Below are 26,894 nucleotides of genomic sequence, written 5' to 3' on the forward strand. Positions count from 1 at the left end.
AGTTCGTAGATATGCTGAGCAATATCAAGGCGATTTGGGAGTGGTACTCTAGTTCCCTGTTACTGAGGTCAGGTGGTTTCATTTTGTATCAGCAACAAACCTAGAAGTGATGTCCTCAGTCACTCCTGCTTTGAGTACTCCTGTTGCCAGTGACTCAGAGAGGAAGGGAGAGTGAGAGAGAGATAGAAACATCAATGATGAGAGAGAATCATTGATCTCCTACCTCTTGCATACTCCCTACTGGAGATTGAGCCCACAACCTGGGGCATGTGCCCTTGACCAAAATCGAACCTGGGACCCTTCAGTCCACAGGCCAGCCCTCTATCTGCTGAGCCAAACCAGCTAGGGTCCAGTGGGAAGCATTTAAATCACCAGTTTCATGACATTATTCACTCACCTCTGAAGAGATAAAGGGACTGCTCACTTGTTTCAAGGTCAGAAGTGGCCTCCCAGTTGTTAAACTCAAATTGCCAGTTTAAAATGGGAATATTTAAATTGTTCTGTTGTGATCTTTGTCCAGTTCCATATTTAAATCACTCTTATGTGTAAGTAATTCACTTTTTGCGCTTAACTTCTTTGGCTTTTTCCTGGTTTTGTTTAAGTTACTACTATGAACTTAAACTGGTTTTGCAATTGATTTTGAAAAATACTTTCAAGACAAGTGAGGGATTCACTCATGCATTTACTCCTTCATTCATTTAACAAGTATTTACTGAGTTACTGTGTGCCAGGCACATGGTATTATTAGTATGAGCATTAGTAAATTCTTAGGTAGGTATGATCTCCAGGATTCTAGAGGTTTCTTCCACATTAAATAATTATTTTGGATCTTTACCTTTTTGTTCTCTTAATACATTCCTAGCAATCTATGGCTAGTCGTCGTACTGGTCTCATAGTCGTATGGTTATGTGATGGCTGCTCAGGTGAATGAATCAACAATCTGACTTTTCTGCTTAAGCAAAAATACTGGGTTTAAAACAGTAATAGGGAAGCAAAACATTCAAGATATGTCACACACCCTGACATTCTAGGTTTGATGATCCTGTTACAGGGGTACCTCACAGCAGTGTCAGCAGCCTTGGGCATGTGGCAGAGGGTGTTGTGCAAGGTTGTGCCAGGCTGTCTGCTGCTTGACTGTGGATATTGTGTCTGCCCAATATTCTGTTTGGGTGATGGACAGAAAGGCTTATTGGGGCAAAAAAATCAGAACCATCTTTCATTTCTTTAATTCTCACCATGATGAGAAAACTTGGCTGATAATTTGAATTGTTTGAGTTGCTGATTGATTGTTTTTGCAGTTTCTCTTTGGGTGGGATGCTAAATATGGTCTAAGAGTAATTTAACTGTATGACTCAAGTCACTATCAGGGGCAACAAATACATTCCTTGCCAGGGTCTAAATGGTTCTCTCTTTCACTATTTGTGTTCTTCTCATTGTTCAACCCATCAACATATGAGAGTACAGCAGCAAGAGTATTATTGGCTTAGAAGTCAGATGACATGTGAAGATACTGATTTGAATTCTGTCTTGAATAAGTTGTTGAATCTTTGAACAATTTATCTTTCTAACACATGATTTCTTCATCCCAGGTATTTCCTAAAATCTATTTTGGTAGTTGATATAGGGATTAAAAGGTATTTTATATGTTTAGCATATAATTTTTATGTGCTTCCCAGACTCTTACAATAACTATTGTTTCTTTTTTTAAAAAAAAAATCTATCTTATTGATTTTTTACAGAGAGGAAGGGAGAGGGATAGAGAGTTAGAAACATCGATGAGAGAGAAACATCGATCAGCTGTCTCCTGCACACTCCCTACTGGGGATGTCCCCGCAACCAAGGTACATGCCCTTGACCGGAATCGAACCTGGGACCCTTGAGTCCACAGGCTGACGCTCTATCCACTGAGCCAAACCGGTTAAGGCAATAACTATTGTTTCTAAACTTCATTTGTCAACTAATCGTATACTTATTGCATTACTGATTTCTGCCTTAGGTTTTTGTGGTTCATGTCTTCTCTCTCCAGCCATCAGAAGCACTGAACTAACATTTAAACTCAGCACACATATCTCCTCTCCCGGAAGCCTACCCTGACCTTTCCCTCTCACAGCACTTTGCACATCTTTTTACTATTTTACTTATCGTGTTGTATTATAGTGATCTGTTTTATGTCTTTATGTTTTATCTACTGACTGATGAGCCAATTGAAGATGGAACCATATCTTAGTCTCAGTACCTACCAGAGACTAATACCTCTCCCAGAGATTATGTGAGCAATCTGTGTTTGATGAATGAATAGATGAATGTGAGGGAGATACAAACTGGCTTCTATAACAGCAAAATAGATGAATATATTGGATGAATTATTCTTCAAAGAATGGAAGGCCCATCATTCATTGGGGTATGGAGAAGGATGACAAATTCCAGAAGGCAAGTTCCAGAAAGCAACAGCTGTGACAGAGCCAGGTAGAGAATTCAGTAAAGAAAAGAGGGTAGGTAGATGGGGCTCTTTCAGACTTGGATTCTAACACCATTTCTGCCTCTGGCTAGAAGCTTTGTAATACAATTTAAAGTGTGTGGTTCTGTTACTTTACAATCTAGAAAGCTGACTGGAGTTGGTGTTTTATTCCAATTTTGATTGCCTTATGATGTACATTCTCTTCTCACCTTTACCCCCACAAAGGAAAGCATAGCCACACCAGCAGGGTCCTTATTGGCAGAAGCACAGTACATGGCAAAACAAAATCGGAAACCACCTCTGGGGTGACTTTTGAATGGGGTGATATTTCATTTATGGTGTGAAGGAGTTGACATAATGGGCTCAGGATCAGAGAGCCCTATGGGTTTGTATTATTTAATGGGTGCTATTTGACAAGACAGCCAAGTAGAGAAAACAACCCATGTGTTGAGAAAAGGAAGACAAATGGAGAAGGTTTAAACATTAGAAAAACTTACCTTTTTGTTTTTCCATAGGTTCTGGATGTTGTATTCATCTGTTAGTTTTTAAACGTCTTTTAGCCCAGCCGGCATGGCTCAGTGGTTGAGCGTAGACCTATAAACCAGGAGGTTCCTGGTCAGGGCACATGCCAGGGTGGCGAGCTCAATCCCCAGTGTAGGGCGTGCAGGAGGCAGCCAACCAATGATTCTCTCTTATCATTTATGTTTCCATCTCTTTCTCCCTCTCCCTTCCTCTCTGAAATCATTAAAAAAATTTTTAAAGTACTTTAAATAATTACTTTATATATCATTCAGGACTCTTTCATTTGAATGTGAAACAACCTTAATTAGCGTGTCAAAAAGGGAATTCATTGTTTCAATAACTAACAGAAGACTTAAGGGCAGAATCAGCTTTAAGCACAACTGAATCCGGAGGATGAGTGATGGTATCGGAAACCTGTCTTTCCTGTACTTACAGTTCACCTTCTTTCACATGGTAGAAAAAAGTGGACTAAGGAGACCCCGGACTCATAGCAATCCTAGTGGAAAAAGGCTTCTTCACTAGCTCTACCAGAATAGATAGATCTGGGTCATTTGTTCCCTGGTCTGCCCCACTTAGATCACACAGGAGGCCCCACCCTACATATGTATTCCTAATGCTTCTCTCTTCTTTCTCTCTTGATGGCATCCTTCACTCCTACTCAGCTGTTGTCTGCTCACATCCTTATGTCTGGCCTCTACCTTTCTCAGAGAAAGCTCACTCATCATTTCCATCTGGTGTACCACTGGTATTGCAACTTAAAATGTCTAAAACCAAACTGACCACCATCCTTCATGTTTCTCTGACTGGGCTCCTTAAGCACACCAGTAACAACATCCTCTTGCCATTTCCTCAAGTTTTAACCTCAGAGTAGTTTTTGACTGTTTCCTCTGCGTGTTATTTCTTCTTTTTATGAGCCCTCATAGTTCTTTACCATTAGGCTTCTTGTGAATTTATCACCTTCTCTCCAGTTTTATAGTTATTGTTGTATATGATTTATTTCTGCCACAATTATTTAGGTTTCTTGATGACAAGTGTTATGACTCAATTACCTTTGTACTGTAGTAGTCCCCACCTTATCCACAGTGTCAGTTACCCATGGGCAACTACGGTCCAAAAATATTAAGTGGAAAAATCCAGAAATAAACAATTTGTAAGTTTTATATTGTGTACCATCTTGAGTAACATGGTGAAATCTCTGTCCCATCCAGGAAATGAATCATCCCATTTGTGAGGACTAAAATAAGTGCTTTTACTTCCACCTTCTAAGCTTGTCTTGCTGGGCTAATTCAAACAACATTAGCAGATTAACAGAAGAAAATAAATTTTTAATACATACACACGGGGAATTCATATAGCATAAAATTGCAAAGATAGTGAGGAAAAATTGAGTATATGTCATTTTGGACAAAAAGAAAAGTGAAAGTTATTGATTGACAGGTAATTGAGGAAGAATAGAACACACATGGTAGGCAAATTCCTGCCAGGCAACCCAGAAACAGTGGATACAGGGGCTGATCTGGCCATCAGGCCCTTACCCGAAGCCCTCCCAAGCTCCATACTCAACTCAAGTTAGGCTAAGGTGAACATCCTAAGATTTTCTTACCGGAGCAGGCCTTTCTATCTAAATCTCTTTGGTAGGAAAAGGGGAAGGTCAAAGATTCTTTCTAAGTCTTTTGTTTCTTAATAACCAGCTTAAAATCAATGTGCCAAAAGGCACAGTTTTTGGGGTGACAAACTTTGGTTTCCTTCATTTTGTCCGGCATATCTATGCTGTATATGCTCCTTGTCCAGTAGTTACCTAGAAGCCTTCTCAGTCATCAGATCAACTGCCCTGGTGTCAAAGTGCCTGTATTCACGGAACTTCTATTTTATTTAATGCCCCAGAAGTGCAAGAGTTGTGATGCTGGCAGGACAGATATGCTAAGAGAAGCTGCAAAGTGATTTGTTTAAATGAAAAAGTAAAAGTTTTCGACTTAGATAAGAACTGTATGCTGAGGTTGCTAACAAGTCTGGTAAGAATGAATCTTCTGTCTGTGAAATTGTGAAGAAGGAAAAAGAAATTGTGCTAGTTTGCTGAGAGAGACCACATTCTCATAACTTTTATTGCAGTGTACTGTTATAAATTATCCTATTTTATTATCAGCTGTTGTTAATCTCTTACTGTGCCTAATTTATAAATTAAGCTTTATCATAGGTGTGTATGTATGGAAAAATCATAGTATATCTGTAAGGTTCGTCAGTAACTGAGGTTCCAGGCATCCACTGGGGTCTTGGAATGTATCCCCTATGGAAAAGGGAGGGCCACTGTATTTCTTTCTTGGGGTCATCCTCCAGCTCCCCCCACTTCCCACTTCTCCCATCAATATTCTACCCGGACTTTCATGATTCAATAAATACTTGTTGAGAGAAGGGAAGAATTTATGTGATATGTAATATAATTACATGGTTATTATACTTGGTATTGTTGAGGAAAACCAGAGCCTAACAGTAGTGAGGGCCATAAAAACAAATTTTAAGAACTATTGCAGTAAGGGGAAAGGGGCCTCAGTATAGAGCTGCACTCAATTCTGAATACAACACAAAGCAGGGTGGGGGAGTGCATGGAACACTCCTGAGACAGGGCACCAGAGGTGGGGGAATTTGGTTAAACAGACCCAACAGGATATTTGCTGAAGGCAGGCCTGATCAGATATGAGAGATGGGGGATGCTCTCTAAACTGACTTAGCAGGATTCTTGCTAAAATTGGGCAATGCAGGCCCCACAGGGACAGACACGAGGTTGAAGCTTAGAAAGCCTGATTAAAGTTTAGTTAAGTAGAGAGTCTGTGTCATTATCTAAGCTATGTAATTTTAAATCTTGCCTAACGCCTTGGCATTTATTATGATAAGCAGATTTAAACTGTGTAAAAATGTTGAGTGAGGAACTTGCTGTAATCATTCAACTATCACCTTTCCCTCCCCTCCTTGTACCAGCCTCCTTCATTCCCACTAAAATATGTCTGGAAAGAAGAAAAACAAACAAAACCCCAACCCCCCAAACTGTTGACCAGTTAGAACCGGTGAGGAAGAAGGAGCAGGGAAAGCAGCAGAAGAAAGGTGTGGAGCTATTTGGGGAAATGATTTTGAATATAATTTGAGATCTCATTTATGATAGGCTTCTACTACTTTCCTTTGGTTTGTTGTTTATATAAGGCCCATTTGAGATCACCTTACTGTGACAAGAGACTAATGAATGTCTTTAGGAAAAAGTCAACCCACTGAACATTAGGGCATCAAGGGAGTTTGCCTCTGATAGCACAAAATTCAAGAGGCTGGAGCAAACATCAAGCACACTCTTGAGAATAGCAGTGTTGTAAAAACACACAGAAGAAAAGCTCAGTATGTAAATTGGAAGATGTTGAAAGCTTATGAAGTTTCTTTTAAGGCACATACTATTCTGGCTAATCACCCTGAGTTGTTTCCTGAGTATTGTGAATCCCACTAGTTTAAAAATATATTCATTGTTTGTTTTGGAGGTGAATGGGGTGTGTTTGAGAGGATGTTTGAACTTCCTTAGTAGTTATACTGGTTTTATTGCTCTCACAACTCTGGCTGTCATCCTGTTTGTACCTGCTCTGGGGAACACTGCCCCCATTTTTTTTTTTTTAAGTGAGAGAATGGAGGGGAAGGAGAAGGTGGGGAGAGAGAGAGATATATGGATTGATTACTTCCTGTTCACACCCTGACCGGGGCTGGGGGAGAAGCTTGCACCTGAAGTATGTACTCTTTTTTTTTTTTTTTTTTTAAATTTCTTTATTGATTAAGGTGTCACATATTTGTCCTCATCCCCCCATTCCCATCCCACCCCTCTCCCCACGCATGCCCCAATCCCCTGTTGAACTTAACCGTTGGATAGGCTTATATGCATGCATACAGGTCCTTTGGTTGAACTCTCCCCCTCCCCCCCACCCTCCCCCTACCCTCCCCTATCCTCCCTCTGAGGCCCGATAGTCCGATCGATGCCTCCTTGCTTCTGGTTCTGTTCTTGTTCCTCAGTCTATGTTGTTCATCATTTCCCCTAGATGAGCGAGATCATATGTCACTAGATATATACTAATAAGCACTGAATGTGAGACGAGCAATAATAGTTATGCTGACAGGCAAATGAATCAGTCTGTAGCGAGCTTCCCCCTGGACCAACAGTTCTTTTGAGACTCAATTTCAATGTCCAGTAGTTCCTTATGTGTACATGTCAGCACTGACCCCCCAGCTCTGGATGGTGGACAAATGGCGGTAACGGAGGTCCGACTCCCTCTGGTTTGGTCTCGGCCGAACCCAGGGGCACGGCGTCACCCGGACTAAGGGGCACGTGGCCTCACCCATACCCAAGGGGCGCGTGGTCTCACCCGGGCCTGGGACCCAGCCTCACCCGGATGGATCCAGGGGCACACGGCCTCACCCGGACCCAGGCTCTGGCTTCACCCGGACCCAGGGACACTTGGCCTCTCCCAGACCCAGGGCCACTTGGGCTCACCCGGGCCTAGGTGCACGAGGCCTCATCTGGATCCAGGGACACATGGTCGCACCCGGACCCAGGGACGCTTGGCCTCTCCCAGACCCAGGGCCACTTGGGCTCACCCGGACCTAGGTGCACGAGGCCTCATCTGGATCCAGGGACACATGGTCGCACCCGGACCCAGGGACACTTGGCCTCTCCCAGACCCAGGGCCACTTGGGCTCACCCGGACCTAGGTGCACGAGGCCTCACCCGGATCCAGGGACACATGGTCTCACCCGGACACAGGGACGCTTGGCCTCTCCCAGACCCAGGGCCACTTGGGCTCACCCGGGCCTAGGTGCACGAGGCCTCATCCGGATCCAGCGACACATGGTCGCACCCGGACCCATGGACGCTTGGCCTCTCCCAGACCCAGGGCCACTTGGGCTCACCCGGGCCTAGGTGCACGAGGCCTCATCTGGATCCAGGAACACATGGTCTCACCCGGACCCAGGGACGCTTGGCCTCTCCCAGACCCAGGGCCACTTGGGCTCACCCGGACCTAGGTGCACGAGGCCTCATCTGGATCCAGGGACACATGGTCGCACCCGGACCCAGGGACGCTTGGCCTCTCCCAGACCCAGGGCCACTTGGGCTCACCCGGACCTAGGTGCACGAGGCCTCATCTGGATCCAGGGACACATGGTCGCACCCGGACCCAGGGACGCTTGGCCTCTCCCAGACCCAGGGCCACTTGGGCTCACCCGGGCCTAGGTGCACGAGGCCTCACCCGGATCCAGGGACACATGGTCTCACTCGGACACAGGGACGCTTGGCCTCTCCCAGACCCAGGGCCACTTGGGCTCACCCGGACCTAGGTGCACGAGGCCTCATCTGGATCCAGGGACACATGGTCGCACCCGGACCCAGGGACGCTTGGCCTCTCCCAGACCCAGGGCCACTTGGGCTCACCCGGACCTAGGTGCACGAGGCCTCATCTGGATCCAGGGACACATGGTCGCACCCGGACCCAGGGACGCTTGGCCTCTCCCAGACCCAGGGCCACTTGGGCTCACCCGGACCTAGGTGCACGAGGCCTCATCCGGATCCAGGGACACATGGTCGCACCCGGACCCAGGGACGCTTGGCCTCTCCCAGACCCAGGGCCACTTGGGCTCACCCGGGCCTAGGTGCACGAGGCCTCATCTGGATCCAGGGACACATGGTCTCACCCGGACCCAGGGACGCTTGGCCTCTCCCAGACCCAGGGCCACTTGGGCTCACCCGGGCCTAGGTGCACGAGGCCTCACCCGGATCCAGGGACACATGGTCTCACCCGGACACAGGGACGCTTGGCCTCTCCTAGACCCAGGGCCACTTGGGCTCACCCGGGCCTAGGTGCACGAGGCCTCACCCGGATCCAGGGACGCATGGTCTCACCCGGACCCAGGGACACTTGGCCTCTCCCAGACCCAGGGCCACTTGGGCTCACCCGGGCCTAGGTGCACGAGGCCTCATCCGGATCCAGGGACGCATGGTCTCACCCGGACCCAGGGACGCTTGGCCTCTCCCAGACCCAGGGCCACTTGGGCTCACCCGGGCCTAGGTGCACGAGGCCTCACCCGGATCCAGGGACACATGGTCTCACCCGGACCCAGGGACGCTTGGCCTCTCCCAGACCCAGGGCCACTTGGGCTCACCCGGGCCTAGATGCGCGAGGCCTCACCTGGATCTATGGACCCCTGGCCTCACTCGGACCCAGGGGAGCGCGGCCTCCCCCAGACCCAGGGGCGCTTGGCACCTCCGCAAGAGTCCCGCCTCTCCCCGCAGGCATCTGGGTCTCCCACGGGTCCCCAGAAGCTGGATTTCAGTGTGATGGAGAGCTAATCTCCCCTAGGTTTGGAACAAAAGCCCCTTTCCCCCGCCACCAACCAGACCCACGCGCCTCCACACCTCATCCCCTCCGATTTCGCTGGTTTCCTCTTCCCTCTTAGCTATAAATTTACCATTCAGCCATCTCTCCTGTAGTTCTGGATGGCAGAGGCTCTGTCCTCCATTCGTGCCCCTGAAATTGCTGTGCGCGGTGGAGTTCGCAGTTCCTTTGTTTAACTTAGCCGCCTTCTTGATTCTCCTCTGTCAAAATGGCTTAAAGGGCTTGAATGTAAGATGAGAACTCCTAAGAATCCTCCAAATCGGTGTTGGCAGCCTCCGGGGCCTCGAGGATCTCACTGCGCAGTTCGGCCAGGTCGGTGGCGCGGATGCGCCCCTCCTGCAGAAAGATGGTCTCTTCCTTCACAGAGAGCCGCTGCGCCGAGTCCGCGGCCGCCGCCACAGCAGCTGCTGCGGCGCCCCCGAGCCCATGGCCCCGGCTGCGGGGCTGACTGAGAGGAGCAGCCGCCCGGTCTGGGGAGACGCGAGCAGCAGTCGCCACCCTCACTAGTCCATGTTCCAGTTGTATTTCCGAAACTGCCATGTGAGGCAACACATCAGCCTTCACCTCCGCCGTCATCTTTTTCGAATTCCCCAATTTGTTCTTCTTAATCCCTTGAATTCAGTCAACTCTACTGAGGTCTAGTGGCGCCGGGAGGTGCACGGAGAGGGCGCCCGGGCCTCCGTCCGGTGTGCGGGGCGCGCGGCCCGTGGAACCATGCGCGCGGGGGCCTCGCGGCGGGGATGGGCGCTGGGCGGCCGCCGGGCTCCGGGCGCCGCTGCCGCCGCGGCGTCCCCAGTGCCCCGGGCCGGGCGGCCTGCAGGGGCGGCGCAGTTGCGAAACTGAGTGAGTATCTACAGTTAAGTCTTGATTGTTGTTGGTGTCACTAGGAGGAATTGTCCTCCAGGCCAATTGTCCATGAGGACCCTCTTTGTCTATATAGGAAGAGTTGCTGTGCAGGAGACATGAGGCTCCTGTGTCTGTGTCCCTCTGTATTCCTTGCAAACACCTCTGAGAGAAACGCGCCCTGGAGTTTCGCCCGCTGCCTGGAACTGGGTTTCAATGTAGTTGGAACTGGGTCTCAGCGCAGTCTGGCGCCTTTGTCTCCTTCCCAGCAGGGCCATTCAGTGGCGCAGGCAACAGTCCCTCCTCTGCGCGCCCTCCCGTGTGCGCCTCTAGAGCCGCCGCTCCTCTGTGCCTCTGCCCCACAGGCCAAATTCATTCCCCCAGCATGTGCCTGGCTTCCCAGGGTTTCGCCCGGAACTGGGGTTCAGTGCAGTCGGAACTGGGGTTCAGCACGGTCCGGAGCCCTTGTCTCCTTCCCGCTAGGGCAGTTCAGTGGCGCAGGCAACAGTCCGTCCTTTGCGCCCTTTCCTGCGCGCGCCTCTGGAGCTCTGCCTTCCGCCGCTCCTCTGTGCCTGCGCCCCACAGCCCAGATTCATTCCCCCAGCCTGCGCCTGGCTTCCCAGGGTTTCGCCCGGAACGGGGTTCAGTGCAGTCGGAGCCGGCGCTCAGCGCAATCCGGAGCCTTTATCTCCTTCCTGCCAGTGAACGCCGGCCAGGCCGTCAGCCGCCCCTTCCTCTCCGGCTCCATCCTCCCCGCAGGCGCGCGTGCTCGTGTCTCCGTCCGTTTCTCCATACCTCAGGCTTTTGCGGCTCCCCCGACTGTCCCCGTGGCCTTCTCCTTCTCCCCAGCTGTGGGCATTTCAGTCCGCCAGCTTTCCTGTGGTTCTGGACGATGACCGTTCTGACCTCTAGTTGTATTTTTGAAATTGTTGTGCCCGGCTGCGGGTTAGGTGTTTAACCTATGGCGCCATCTTGGTTTCTCTGAAGTATGTACTCTTGACTAAGAATTGAACCAGTGACTCTTCGGACCACAGGCTGACCACTGAGCCAAACAGGTCAGGGCAACACTGCCCTTTCTTAGACAACTGCTTTCTTTGTTTCAAGTTCAACTTTGTTAAATCAAAGCATAATAAAAATCAATACACAAAATCTGTTGCATTTCTGCACACTAATAACAAACTATCAGAGAGAGAAATTAAGATAATAATTCTACTTACAATTGCATTAAAAAGAATAAAGTACCTAGGGATAAATTTAATAAAGGAGGGGGAAGACCTATATATTTAAAACTACAAGACATTAATAAAAGAAATTGAAGAAAACACAAATAAATGCAAGATATTCTTGCTTATGGATTGTAAGAATCAATATTGTTAAAATGTTCTTCCTACCCAAAGCAATCTATAGATTCAATACACTCCCTATTAAAATTTCAATGTCATTTTTACAGAAATATAAATCTAATCCTAAAATTTGTAGAAAACCACAAAACCCCTGAACAGCCAAAACAATTTTGAGAAAGAACAAAGTTAAAGGCATCACGTTCCTGTCTTTAGACTATATTACAAAGCTGTAGTAATTAAATACAGTGTGGCATTGGCATAAAGACAGACACAGAGGTCAATGGAACAGAATAGAAAGCCCAGAAATGAAACCCTGCATATATGGTCAATTAATTTATAATAAAGGAGCCAAGAATATACAACGGGGAAAGGACACTCTCTTAATAAATGGTGTTTGGAAAACTGCTCAGCTACATGCAAAAGAATGAAACTTGACCACTATCTTACACCATACCCCCAAATTAATTCAGAATGGATTAAATATTTGAATGTTAAGAGCGGAAACCATAAAATTCCTAGAAGAAAACCTAGGTAGTAAGCTCCTTGACGTAGGTCTTGGCAATAATTTTTGAATCTGACACTAAAAGCAAAAGTAACAATAGAAAAAAGGGGACACATCAAACCCAAAAGCTTCTGCACAGCAAAGGAAACCACTAAACAGTTCGATTAAAAAATGGGCAGAAGATGTGACTAGATATTTTCTGAAGAAGACACACAGATGGCTAACAGGCACATGAAAAGTTGTGCAAATCATTAATCATCAGGAAATGCAAATCAAAACCACAGTGAGATATCACCTCACACAGTGGCTATTATCAGAAAGACAAGAAATAACAAATGTTGGTGAGGATGTGGAGTAAAGGGAACCTAGGTAGGAATGTTGGTGGGAATGTAAATTGGTGCAGTCACTATGGAAAGAGTATGAAGTTTCCTCAAAAAATAAAAAATTAAACTACCAAGTAGTTTAATTTCTGGATATTTATCTGAAGAAAACAAAAACACTAACCCAAAAAGGTATATGCGCCCTCATGTTCATTATAGTATTACAATTGCCAAGATAGGGAAGCAACCTAAGTGTCCACTGATGGATGAATGGAGAAGAGGAGGTGGTACATATATACAGTGGAATATTACTCAGCCATAAAGAAGACAGAAATCATAGCATTTTTGATAACATGGGTAGATCTTGACTACATTATGCTAAGTGAAATAAGTCAGGAAAAGACAAATACCATATGATCTCTCTTATATGTAGAATATAAAACAAACAAAACAAAACCAAGCTCATAGATATAGAGAGCAGATTTGTGTTGCCAGAGGTGGGAGGTAGAGAGTGAGAGAAATAGGTGAAGGGAGTCAAAAGATAAAAATAAATAAAAATGAAATAAAATCAAAGTTATTTAAAGCCAAATTAGGCTGCTGTATAAAATTATTTGCATTTTACTTGCTGGCAGATAGCTATTTTAAATAAATCAGGGCTGCCATTATTTTTGTTTTGTCATACTGATAATATCCCTTAATATTCTATCCCCATTCTCATAACATAAGGCAAGATCTAAAGTTCTGTCATGTCTCCACCTACTTACTCTTTTTTGAGAACGGGCATTTGCCACTGTCAGTGTTATTATCCATGAGTGCCTGCCAACCAAAATCTCCACACAGATGCTGCACAGATCATCAAGACTCTAAGCTAACTTACAGTATTGATTATTTATTCCTTTGACTATCTTTTATTCTAACTGTATATAGGAGAGTGTGTTTAAGGATGTACAACAGGCAATTTGGGAATCCTTAAGGGAAGTGCTTTTCAAATATTTAACTGCCACTTATAGTAAAAAATGACTTTTTTGGAATTAAAAGAATTACAAAGATTTTCACTTACAGTTGACATTCAATAGTATATTAGTTTCAGGTGCACAGTAAAGTGGTTAGACATTTATATAACTTACAAAGTGATCCCCCTAATAAGTCTAGTACTCCCCTAACACAGTATGTAGCTATGACAAATTATTGACTATACTCCCTGTCTTATGACTATTTTGTAACTGCCAGTTTGTACTTCTTAATCCCTTTACCCTTTTCACACAGCTGGTAGAAAATAAATTTGGCATTGTGCTCCCATGTACGTGTGCATGGTATGTATAATGTGTAGCTGAAGTAAAATTTGATCCAGCAATACTTATCCTAGTTGTGTGTGGTACATTCTATAGTTTCTATTATGTTGTTTTTTACTCCTTACAAGATGCTGACTGTAAGTGAACTTCCTGAGCCACTAACAGGTCACAATAGGAGTCTGAAAAGAACTGCTTAACAATCATTAAGTTTTAGGACACCTTAGAATATTAATTCCAAGAAGGCTTTGGAAATTACCTATTGGCAGCCTCCCCCTTTCCTCTTGTTTTATATTTGAGGAACCTGACGTCCAGGTAGGGGAAGACTTCCTTGCAGGGACACAGTGCTGCTCTGTGTTTGTACTCCTGCACCTGTTCATTCCTGGAGTCATGCAGTGGGCAGTTGGAACTCAAGGACTCTGTAATTTTTGAGCCTAGCAATTACACTTCCGTGTAGTTTCATGGTAATGAATAGACTATACTCACTTTTTCTCCCCCAGTTGGCTAACAAGCTATTTTCTCCCTTCATTAGTTTATTATCCCCTATTCTCAGTGGAGGGAAGACTGTTAACAAAGCACTGAATGTACTGTCTCCTCTTCTAGGGATGTCACACAGCTGTCATTGTCATGAACCCAAAGGAGAGCATGAGTTGAATAAGGAACAGCTGTAGGCATCTGCTTACACATTAAAAAAAGAGCGGTCTAAATGTGTATTTTCTTTAAGGCAGTTGTACTCTTAGCTTTTGACAACTCCAAACATCTTGGTGTATTTGATGTTTTTTCATCTTTCCTTCAAAATCAGTAGTGAACTCCTTTCATAAAAATTTTACAGTTTTAGATTCACTGTTCCTTTTGTGAATAAAGTTACAGCACTTATGCAACAAAAACTTTTGAGTTCTCCATATCAATCATAGTGTATTAGTCAGCATAGGTTGCTATAACAAAATACTATCAACTGGGTGGCTTAAACCACAAGTTTATTTTCTCACAGTTCTGGAAACTGTTAGAGGTGACAGAGGTTTGGTTTCTGTGTAGAGCTCTCCTTGGATTGTAGATGACTACTTTCTTGCTACATCCTCTCTCTGTGACTTTATATACTAGTAAGTCTTCTAATCTGATTGGAGCAGGGCCTCACCCTCATGACTTTATCTAACCCTAATTACCTCCAAAAATCACCACATTGGAGGGTAGGGCTTCATTACATGAAATCTAGGAGGATTCAATCCAGTCTATTTTACAAAGTTAAGATCTCAGCAGGGTTTAAATATTGGCTGAAGTATGCAAAGAAATACTCTCAGCTGCACTTATTAAAAACAGACTTCTATTTGAGTGAATAGATGTTTTCACACTCTATTATTCTTATAACACTTATTAGCAATAGTAATACATTTAATTTCTTTTATATTCTTCTTAATAATGTGAGTATATGGAAAATGGTTTACAGTTAAATTTTGCCCAAGAGTAAAATGATACCTTTAAAAAGTTATTATTATTTTTTGCAGAGAATTCTTTTCTAATGAAGATTCTATTTCTCATTAATAGTTAATGAATTTCTAAACAGCACATTGCTATTTCAAAACTTTAACTAAAATGGGAAAGTTATCCACCATCATTGAATAAAATACATGTTTTAGCAAACAACCATTTGTGCTAAAGATGTATTTTAAAACAACTTTTATATGATGGGACTATTATTGCTGTTTAGGAAGATGGGTACATTTTTAAATTGTGAAACTGTAAGTGAGCCTGGTGTTTGTCTACAGGAAATGTTATAGAGAGCCACTCCAATAGCTCACACAAAATACTCATTCAAACTGAAGATAAACAGAGAGGGAACATTGAGAATATCGAATCACCTTAAAGCCCTTTTGTTTTAAAGTACTTGGAAACCTTCAAACCAGTTCTCACCTTTTAGGCTGCTATAGGTAGACTGTTGATCAAGAAGTTTTGGCTATTTTTATGGTTTCTAGGTTAAAAGAGGTGTGGGCTATTTTACAATTTTAGGGGTCTGTAACATTTCTGTAGTGGGCTTTTGTATAAAGAGTTAGTGCTGTGTGTCTAGAAGAAATATTCAGTGTCTCTTTGTAGTGTCTTTGCTTGAGTGCTTTTACTGTATTAACATGTATTTGTTTACTTTGTTTCTTCTATTTCAGTGTTTGTCAGCTGAAGAGATCTTTTCCCTTCATGGCTTTTCAAATGCTACCCAGATCACCAGCTCGAACTTCTCTGTCATCTGTCCAGCAGTCCTACAGCAACTGAACTTCCATCCCTGTGATGAGCGGCCCAAACACGATTCAAAACCAAGTCTTTCCGAAGGTATGTTGGAAGCTTGTCCTCCCATTTGTTTGAAAGGTTTATGGGGTTGTCTTAAATGACATTAAAATGCTTCCTTTTCTGCTTTTATTAATCTACATAGAATCCCCTGGTAAAGTATGTATATTCTGGAAGTATGTAGAACAAGAATAATTAGAGCTCGTTTAAACTTCATAAATTATACTCTTCTATTTGTGGAGTGAAAATTATACTTGATACCATGTAAAAACTTTATAAAATCCAATGCTTGATTTTAAACATATGTTTTATGCTGTACAGATTGGATTACATATTAACTACGTTGCTCAAAATTGATCAGTTAATTTCTATTGAATTGTGCTTTTAACTAGTATTAAAAACCCTGTCTATTTATCTGTGTCAGTACAGGAAATGTTATAGAGAGCCACTAGAGAACTGTGTCTCTAGATTAAATCTTAAAGTACTGAATTATTACCACTATGAGAGGCCTGGTGCACAGATTCGTGCACTGGTGGGGTCCCTTGACCTGGCTTGCACCCTCTTGTAATCTGGGACCCCTTGGGCAATTAGGGGGATGTCAGACTGCCAGTTTCAGCCCAGTACCCGCAGGCCCGGCCAAGGGACCCCCACTGGTGCACGAATCCATGCACTGGGCCTCTAGTATGCATATAAAATCTTTGGTTAATATTTTCCCGCCCTCCCCACTTCCCCCTTCCTTCTGAGATTCATCAGTCTGTTCCATGTTTCCATGCCTGTGCATTGAATATCTGCCCCCTGGTGGTCAGTGCGCGTCATAGCTACCGGTTGAATGGTTGAACAGTCGATCAGTCGCTTAGGCTTTTATATATAGAGAGACTAGAGGCCTGGTGCATGAAATTTGTGCATGGGGGGGGTGTCCCTCAGCCCAGCCTGCACCTCCTCCAATCTGGGACCCCTCAGACATTCCTCTCACAATCTGGGACCACTGGCTCCTAATTGCTCGCCTGCCTGTCTTCCTGATTGCCCCTAACCACTTTTGCCTGCCAGCCTGATCGCTCCCTAACTGCTCCCCTGCCAGCCTGATCACCCCCAACTGCCCTCCCCTGCTGGCCCAATCATCCCCAACTGCCTTCCCCTGCTGGCCTGATCACCTGCAACTGCCCTCCCCTGCAGTCCTGGTCACCCTCAACTGTCCTTCCCTGCTGGCCTGGTCACCCCTAACTGCCCTCCCCTGCTGGCCTGATGGCCCACAACTGCCCTCCCCTGCCGGCCATCTTGTGGTGGCCATCTTATGGTGGCCATCTTGTGATGACATCTGGGCTGCCATCTTGTGGTGGCCATCTTGTGGCGGCCACCTTGTGATGACGTGAGGGCATGCGTGAGGGTGCGAGGACCACCTAGGCTTTTATTAGTATAGATAATTTTCATAAATGAAAGAAAATACCAATGACTGTTTTTTAAGTGCCTATTGTCACAAAGAAAGTATTTTAAAGGAATAATCTGCTGCAAAGAAATTTTAAAATATAAGAAAATAAGTGCTTTTTTATTATATAATATAGTTCACATACTTAAATATGAAGGGTTCTTTCACAAATGAGATAAACCAATTGTTCAGGGGGTCTATTTACTAGCTGTGTGCCATTTCTTGGTATTCCCAAATTGTTGCCCTGCCCCACATGGTATTTTAATTCTCATTGTTTTGTTTATTTGTTCATTCAATAAGTGTTTATTGATTGACATGGCAGGCACTGTTCTGTGTATTGAGGATTCAGTCATAAGCAAGAAGAAAAAAATCCTGCCCTCTTAGGGCTTAAAATGTAGTAGAGAAGTAACATAATAAACATTTACACAAACAAGCAAATAAATGCTATGATTTCAGAGGGATAAATGCTTTGAAGAAAATAAAGTAGGTCACAGTAGAAAGAGATGGTGGGTGTGTGTGAATTTAGATGAAAAAAAGGGAGGCATTTTTGATGAGATTACATTTGAACTGAATCCTGACTAAGGATGGAGGAGAGGGCCATGGCAAGATCTTTGGGGAAAGAGCGTGCAAGGTCAAGAGAACAGTCAGCATAAGCTTGGGAATGTGCTTGGCATGTGAAAGGATCAGCAAGAATGTCTGTGCATCTGGAGCATAGTGATCAGGAGGGAGGACAGAAGGAGGAGGACCCAGGGGTCTTGTTGTGTACAGTAAGTTGGTTGGATTTTATTCTGAATGTGCTATGAAGACATTGTAGGGTTCTAAACAGGAGAGGGACATGATTTTATTTGGATTTGTAAAAGATGGTTCTACCTGCAGTTTGAGGGAGAGCTGGTCATGGGGGAAGAGTAGAAGCATGGAGATTGATTGGTCAGGAGGCTGTTGCCAGGGGTTGGTATTCAGGAAGATAGGGTCTGGAGCTAAGGTGGGAGAAGTAGGAGTGAGGAGAAGTGATGAGATTCAGGGTGGATTTGGATGTGGAGGAGGGAATGACAAATCAAAATTTAAGTCCTTGAAAGTGGATAGATAGTCCTTTTCCGGGATGAAGACTGGGGAGGAGTAGTTTGTTATAAAGGAAGCCAGCGGTGAGAATCAAGAGTATAGCTTTAGACATGGTCAGTTTGAGGCATTGATGTCGACCAACAAGGAGAGATATCCACTAGGCAGTGGCATACATACATTTAGTGCTCCGAGAATAAGTTGAGGCTGGAGATATGTCATTTTACTTATTTATTTATTTAAAAAATATTTTTTATTGATTTCAGAGAGGAAGGGAGAAGGAAAGAGAGATAGAAACATCAATGATGAGAGAAAATCATTGATCAGCTGCCTCCTGAACAAATCCTACTGGGGAGTGAACTCATAATCCGGGCATGTACCCTGACCAGGAATTGAACTGTGACCTTCTGGTTCATAGGTGATGCTCAATCACTGAATTACACGGGCTGGGTCCACATTGTCTTTTATATTCTATGTTTACATATATAAGGAATAGAAATCACTAAGTGTACTTTGTCAATACAATTATCATTTTTGTGAATAACAATGATTTTAGAGCTAATTGTTCAAACATATTTTTAATAGAATATATAAATGGGAGTATGTTTGTATTCCCATAAATCTGTTTGATTTCAGTACAGATTGTACAGCATAGTAAAGGCATAGATTCTGAAGTCAGCCCATCTGAGGTCAAATCCCAGCTCTATAATTTTCTAACTTAATATTGGCAAAGCATTTAGAATGCTTTCTGGCATGTCGTTAGGCACTATATATAAATGTCTGCTAAATAAAATATGTATAACAAACATAATTATGAGTACAGGAGGTGAGGCTTCAGTAAAAGCAAATCCTCTACTCTGTGAAGGTTAATTTCTGATGTTCAAACGTGTTTGTAACCCCAATTCTCAGGTTTACTCTATCTCAGGAACCAGGCGGTAGGAAGAGGCAGTGGGGACACGAAGTGAGAGAATTCTAGGGACAACACTTCAAAGCCATAAAATGGATGAGTGCAACAAATGGATGGTGAATTAAATTCTCTAGGTGGTATAAATTTTAACAATCATTTTTAATGGTCCATAATTGTCTGATTTTTTTGATGAAGTTATATAACGCTATTTAATTTAAATAATAGATAATAATAGAATTTTACTTGTAGCATCCCTGGAGATCACATAGTCCAGAACTCCATAGTACAACCTGATGACTTAAGTCTCAAGCTCCAGAGAGATTACAGGCTTTCTTGAGGTACAGTACCTGAGGAAGGATGCAAGTCCAGGGCTCCTAACTCCTAAGTCTGTTGTTCTTTCACTGTACAACAGTGAGCTAAAGGAACTAAAATTTATATGCTGGTCTACTTACTATTTTTTAAAAAAAGAATGATAACATTTATTGAAGATGACTGTATTCCAGGGGCTATGTGTAACTGGCTTTATGTTATTCCTGTAAAAAAAAATCTATGAAATAGAAAAATTAAAAAAATAGGTGAGGTTTTTAGAAGAATTTTCACACATATTGGCATTCGATAAGTGTTTGCTGCTGTTACTAATATTCCCTGGAAATGCATTAAAAATTTTCCACATTCACTAAGAATCAGAAAGTCTGAAACAGATCATTAGAGGGAGTCCTATTTGTATATGGAGAGGTCCAAAGAATATTTTTATACTAATTCACTCTTTGATGCCCTAGTTGAGTGGATGATGGATTTCCCTGTCCCCCCCAATAATGTCCTAACAATGAAAGGAGGGGAAACTAAGTAGAGTGCCTAGAAGAGTGGTGATTCACACTCCCAAAGTTCCCCAAGTGGTTCTGATAAACGTGCACAATATTAAGGAAAGTTAGAAAGATTGGATAAGCAGATCAATTGATATTTTTTGACAGAGTTCTGGGCTGCATTTTGAAGTATGGGCTTCATTAATTCATTTTTCAAGGAATGTGTGTTATTTGCTAAGCAACATTCTAGGCACTGATGGTGAATATAACATAGCCCCCTCCTTGAAAATCTCATAATTTATATGATATGTAAGTGATAAAATCACTATCACACACAAGAAATGGCAAGTGGCCCAATCACCTTCAAAAAGCTATAGGAAGCTTGACAAGCAAGGCACTGATGCCTGGAGGAGCTAGGGAAGCTTTATAGAGGAGGTCTTTGAGTTGGCTTGGAGAACCGTGTGTGAGTTTCTCAGGCAATGAAGATAGAAACATATTTCCAGACAGAGAACCACAAGTAAAGGTAATTCTGTATTTGGAAAACATTGTGTCTGCATAAAGGCCATGTTGAGAAGGGTGTGAATAGCACCAGTGAGGCTCTATGGGACTCAGTTAATGAAGGGCCGTGTCAAACAGGGGTATGAGGTGATCAGAGTTGTGTTTTAGAATAATGAGTCTGGGGGTCATGTCAAGTAGGGGAGGAAGGGCAGACAGAAAACTGTCATAATGCATTAGATGAAGGAGTTAGAGATGGTGAGGGCCTGAACTCAAGGTATCAGTAATGAAGCTGGAGTGAGAGATCTCAAGCAGAATTGATAGAGTTTGGTCACCAATCATGTATGGAATTGACTGGTAGAGAGTGAGCAATTGAAATTGATCCCAACATTTCTGCTATTTAAGGAGGTAGTGAACAAGGGTAGGGGAGCAGGATTTCTCAGGGGCAGGTGATGCTTTTGATATGTACATGTGGCTTTTCCTCTATTTGGTACTCAGAAACATCTTTGCATTCTAATTTTAGTTTCAACAGGTATGCATCTTGTCTGCCCAATGAGATGATAAATATTGATTGGATGCGTGAATGACTGTAGGCTAGTGATGAGATAGAAAGCTATTCATATGAAGGGAAACTACACATAGACATATCATGGAGAAGGATGTGAGATTGAGAACTTTCTCTATGTGGAAAGTCTGAGGAGAGTAGGTATTGCTGTTTGAGGTGATAAGATAATAAATGGGAATGAGGTGGACCTTTGTAGGTCCAATGAGATGGACATGGCCGGGAGTCCTGAACTGATAGGAAAGTGGAGACGATAAAGTCATGGTTAGTGCTGTGATGATTCTTGTGATGATGACATAGTAACATTTATTACCTGTTCTTTTCATTTGGTACTCAGCACAGGCTACCTTATATTGCTTTGTGCATGGGTGTTTCTTCACATTTCTCAGCTCCCCAAGCAGAAGATCCAAGCTGCTTGTTGGCAGGAATCATGGTTTGCATCCTAGGCTCCATAAACATTTGCTAAGATTGCTTATTTATAGATAGACTCGCTCGAACCAGAATAATGGTGAAAAGTCTTATAATCATAAAGCATATTATAAAATGTTTAGTTTTGTTGAGCCCCATGGGCTCCTTAAAAATTAAATTACCTCCACAGAAATAATGAAACGTATTGCAAAACAATGTGGGCTCTGGAGACAAACTGTTTGGGTTTGAAATCTGCAGGATTTTCTATCTGCATGACTTGGGCAGCTCATTTGAACTCCCTATGCTTTGGTTTCAACTGTATGAAAGAGATAATAGTAGTAACCTCATAGGGTTTTGTGAGGATCAAATGAATTAATACATGTTAGTCATTCAGCACAATGCTGACACATGGTGAACACGCACTAAGCATTAAGTGTTAGTATGCTACTCAACTGATAGTGTCCATGAGAAAAGTGGCCCACCATTTGAAAGTGTATTCTGGACAAAGAAGTGGCAATGTAGAGGCAGCTTTCTAATCTTTCACATTGTCTCTGTGCACAGTGTGTGTGGGCCACAGGCAAAGCTACCATACCTTTCCCCTGAAACTCACATGACCTCTATATTCCTCTGAAAGGCTGAGTTTTAACTAGGCCATGAACCAATAGATAAAAGTAGGTGGCTGGAAGCCTGCGGACCTCAGATTGTCACTATCCTAGGTCTTATGCAGATTCCCTGCAAGCTATACAATTCTTTGATCCCGTAATGATGACTTAAGAGTGATGAAAGCATAGGCAGTGTTTCTGTTAATATTTATTATGCTATGTGGTCTCAATTTTCTGTATAATTTTCATTGAGATGATTTTGTTCTTTACAAGAAGAAATTGGTGTAAAGCTTTTAAAGAAGAAATGTGTTTCAGGTTTAATGGAGAGTAAGACTTCATTTGGCTCCTTTTGCTCTGATTAATTTCTCCTCTTTCCCTCTTATTCACAGTATGGGGATATGGATTCCTGTCAGTGACAATCATTAATCTGGCATCTCTCCTCGGATTGGTTTTGACTCCGTTGATAAAGAAATCTTATTTCCCCAAGATTTTGACCTATTTTGTGGGGCTGGCTATTGGGACTCTATTTTCAAATGCAATTTTCCAACTTATTCCAGAGGTAAGGGTGTTAGCTACCTGTTTCTGTGAATAATTGTTTCTTTAAAATGTTTTAGCACTTTGTACATTTTAAACCTCCATGATTCTCACAGAATTTTATGGTCTGGTTTATGGTGTGTTTTGAATAAAAGAGCAGAATCACAGCAAATGAAAAAAGCTTGTCTCAAGCTTCAGGGAATGTCAGGGGCAGAGATAAAATTAATATTCCTGGAAAACAGCCATCAGGATGTGATCAGATAGGGCCTTAACATTTTATTCTATCCTGCATTTGGGACACCTCCAAGGGCCTTAACATTTTATTCTATCCTGCATTTGGAAAATTTAATTTCTCAATATACTTCCATTATTTATTTATTTATTTTCCTAAAGAGCATGCAATGCCAAATTTACTGAAGATATACCACAAAATTCTCTTATATATTTACTACAGCTACTGAAGCCCAGAGGATCAATAAGAGTGTGGTTGACAGACCTTTTAATTTTCTTTTGACTGTGGAAAAAATCAATTGAGGTCAATGAATAAGCAGCAGCTTATTTTTTCCTTTTCATAAGATGTATTATTGATCTGACATTGACAATAGTGCACTATTCAGTTAATCAACACATAACATATATGTTTTATTTTAGATCTATATTATGGCCAGCCAGTATAAGGAAGAAAGAGGAAGGAAAATAATTGAGAGGGAAGAGAGGGGAAAGAGAAAGAGACATTAGTAGGAAGAAAGGGAGCTAGGGAAATATATATACATTAGAGACCTGGTGCACGGATTTGTGCATCGGTGGGGTCCCTCAGCCTGGCCTGTGCCCTCTCACAATTCAGGATCTCTCAGGGGATGTTGGACTGCTGTTTTCAGCCCGTGGGGATCAGGCCAAACCCGACAGTCTGATATCCCCGAAGGGATAGTAGTGCGTGAAGCAGCAGGCGGCCAGGGAGGAGCCTGAGCCGGGGTTGGGTGCCCGCTGCTCCTGCTCAATCCTGCCCTGCTGCTGCCGCCAGGTGGCACTGCCACAGAGGCGAGAGAGGCTCTTGCCACCACAGCTGCACTCGCCAGCTGTGAGCCCAGCATTGCCCGTCAGTCAGCTGAGCGGCACTCCCACTGTGGGAGCGCACTGGCCACCAGGGGGCAGCTCCTGCATTGAGCATCTTTCCCCTGGTGGTCAATGCGTGTCATAGCAAGCAGTCAAATAGTTGACCAGTCAATGGTGGACTGGTTGCTTAGGGTTTTATATATATAGATGGAATGTATCTCCTCCACCCCCAATGCACACACAAAGATGGGTGGGCGAGTCCTGAGCAAAGAGAGCAATAGTAGTTCAGGGTATTATTCTCATCTCATAATTTTTAGAAAATTATAGCAAATGCTTCTTTTAATTTTCACAGCTATATATGAAATTGGGGATTTTCTTAGAGTCATAGACTTATGATTGTTGTTATTATTATCACTATATCTAGAAAGGAACTGGAAAGGTCCTCTCAACTAGATATACAATCAGATAGCAACAAAACTAGTATGACAATACAGATTTTCTAATTAATAATTTTATATGTAACATTATACATGCAATATATTTAATATAATATAATGTTATATGTGTATATATTAACTTATCTGAAATTTAGATCAAATTAAATTTAAAAACTGATATTGTGTATGGACTGGGGATTCCACATTTATGGTTTTTGAGGTTTTCTATTTTATTGAAAATATAGTAATACATAAGAAATGTCTTAGGAAAATAAGAAACTCCTTCAACAGCATTTGTTGGATGTCCTTTTGCCTGTAGGTGATAATTAAGTAATTATGGCTGTAAGAAGAAAATTATTTAAACATTAGATAATCTGTCTTTGTAATATCACCTCAAATTTCCATAGATAGTTATTTCTTCTTTTGGCAAAATTCTTACCCTTTTTTTACTTCATTTGATTTTTATAACCTCTGTGTTACATGTGTAGAGTAGGTGTCTTTGTGCCAGTTTTTGCACTGTATAAATAAGCACAGAGAAGTCAATCAAAGGAAGAGGTGGCTGTGAGCTCTTCCCAGAGGCGGGCCTAGAACAAGAACCAAGGCTTCCTCTATTCTGGCTGCTCTTCAAAGGGAAGATTTACAATGTCTGGAATGGTGTAAACCTTTCTCCTCTTATTTTAAGCTTGTGCTTCTTATCTGTTAGAAATATCTTTACTCTTTATAATTTCAAACTCCAATTCTTGTCCTATGTCCTTTAAACAACGAATTCTCATACTCATCCTTTCTGTGTGTGTGTGTGTGTGTGTGTGTGTGTGTGTGTGTGCTCGCAGGTGCACGTGCCTGCCTGGAATCTTAAATATTTTCTTCTTTATTCTTGGGCCCAGTTCTTAATTTATTGAATTTCATTAGGTCTTATTAGGATCCTGTGGGTTCAAGAGGATCTCCTGTGGGAAAGCAGTAATCCAAGTGGCTTGCCATATTGCTTTAAAAATTTGACTCTGGCCCTAGCTGATTTGGCTCAGCCTGCAGACTGAAGGGTCCCAGGTTCGATTCTGGTCAAGGGCACATGCCTGGGTTGTGGGCTTGATCCCCAGTGGTGGGGGGGGGGAGGGACATGCAGGAGGCAGCCAATCAAAGATTTCTCTCATCATTGATGTTTCTACCTCTCTCTCCCTCTCTCTTCCTCTCTGAAATCAATAAAAAAATATTTGACTGTGGATTTGCTAGACAAATATATTTCTTTTAGAGAAAGCAAATAATGTTTCACTTGCTGGTGTCTTTATTACCTAGATCTAATGCTATCTTACAGATGTGGGTTCAGTGCTGCTTCTTTACCACTAAAGTTTCCTCTTTCAAGGCACATATTGCTGCAGGTGTTGGAGCTCGGGTTTTGTTTACCGGAGCATCCTCTGGTCAGGAGATTTCTAAAACATCTCTTACAGTTTGCTTACTTGAACTTTTGTTTTGTGATTTTGGCAGGTAAGTTCTCAATATTGCCTGGATGTGGAGATGGACATAGAACTCCAGTGAAAATTGAAAACTGAGAAATTTTGGTATTATTTGCTAGAAATCAAGTAGTATTACTTGGTTTGACCTGAATTGCCTTTTCTTTTCCTCCCCAGGCATTTGGATTCAATCCTAAAACTGACAACTATGTTGAGAAGGCTGTTGCTGTATTTGGTGGCTTTTATTTACTTTTCTTTTTTGAAAGAATGCTTAAGATGTTATTAAAGACATATGGTCAGGTAAATGGACTTCATTTAAAACTTTTGCTGTTTTACCTGCCAAAGCTACTTTATAAAGGTCAATAAAGGAAGGAATTTTATTCTTAGAATTTCATGAACTGTTCATGTATTAGATTTGTGAATGTGAGGACAAAGAAAAGAGTCAATATATTGATAAGTATAAGAGACACACTTGGTTTATATTGTAGAATTTGGAGTTAGTACTAATAATTTAATGTTGAATAACAGATGTATTCTATTCATAGTCAACAGAATAAGAAGGCATATATACTCTAACATGAGAAAACAGACACAACAGACTCTAATAAATGAGGATACATTTAAAGGTAGAGAAATCTTAAAAATCTAAAAAGGTTAGGGTACACGCAGAATAGGCATAACAATGCTCTCTTGTGGATAAAAAGCTCTGACCTCTATTTTCTTGTTTATATGAGCCATCTTTTTTCTTCTTATAACCCCTTTTTACTTTTTAAATTTTTCCATGTAGAATGATCATGCCCACTTTAGAAATGATGACTTTGGCCCTTCTCCAGAAAAAAATCATCAACCTAAAACATTACCTGCCATCAATGGTGTGACATGCTATGCAAACCCAGCTGTCACAGAGCCTAATGGACACATCCATTTTGATAATGTCAGTGTGGTATCTCTACAGGTATGGTAATTCCATTTTCTTTTTACTCACTGATCCTTTACACGATGTGATGATTGTGGTGAATACAGCCATGTCAGTATTTTGTACATTTAAATGGGCCAGACTTACTCCTGTATATGTGGGATAAGTCAAAGGTAAGTCTGCATTATTTTCCCCTTTCCCTCCCTATGTTTACTCTAAGCAAGTAAGTTAAGCAAGACATTGTGGGTTACTGTATCTGAGGCTTCACTATTCTCTAAGGTTGTTTAACTATGTA

The 26,894-nt window shown here is 42.7% G+C and overlaps 1 protein-coding gene across 2 annotated transcripts in view; it reads left to right on the forward strand.

Moving 5' to 3' along the window:
- SLC39A8 (solute carrier family 39 member 8) overlaps positions 1–26,894 on the forward strand; it is a 78,531-nt gene that overhangs the window by 15,257 nt on the left and 36,380 nt on the right. For both annotated transcript variants that reach the window (XM_008156645.3, XM_054727000.1), the window contains 4 exons: positions 15,841–16,003; positions 22,604–22,773; positions 25,861–25,983; positions 26,471–26,638. In XM_008156645.3, the coding sequence (XP_008154867.3) occupies positions 15,841–16,003; positions 22,604–22,773; positions 25,861–25,983; positions 26,471–26,638 (624 nt within the window). The remainder of the gene's footprint in view (positions 1–15,840; positions 16,004–22,603; positions 22,774–25,860; positions 25,984–26,470; positions 26,639–26,894) is intronic.

The sequence above is a fragment of the Eptesicus fuscus genome, chromosome 2, assembly GCF_027574615.1.
Source record: "Eptesicus fuscus isolate TK198812 chromosome 2, DD_ASM_mEF_20220401, whole genome shotgun sequence".
Taxonomy (NCBI): domain Eukaryota; kingdom Metazoa; phylum Chordata; class Mammalia; order Chiroptera; family Vespertilionidae; genus Eptesicus; species Eptesicus fuscus.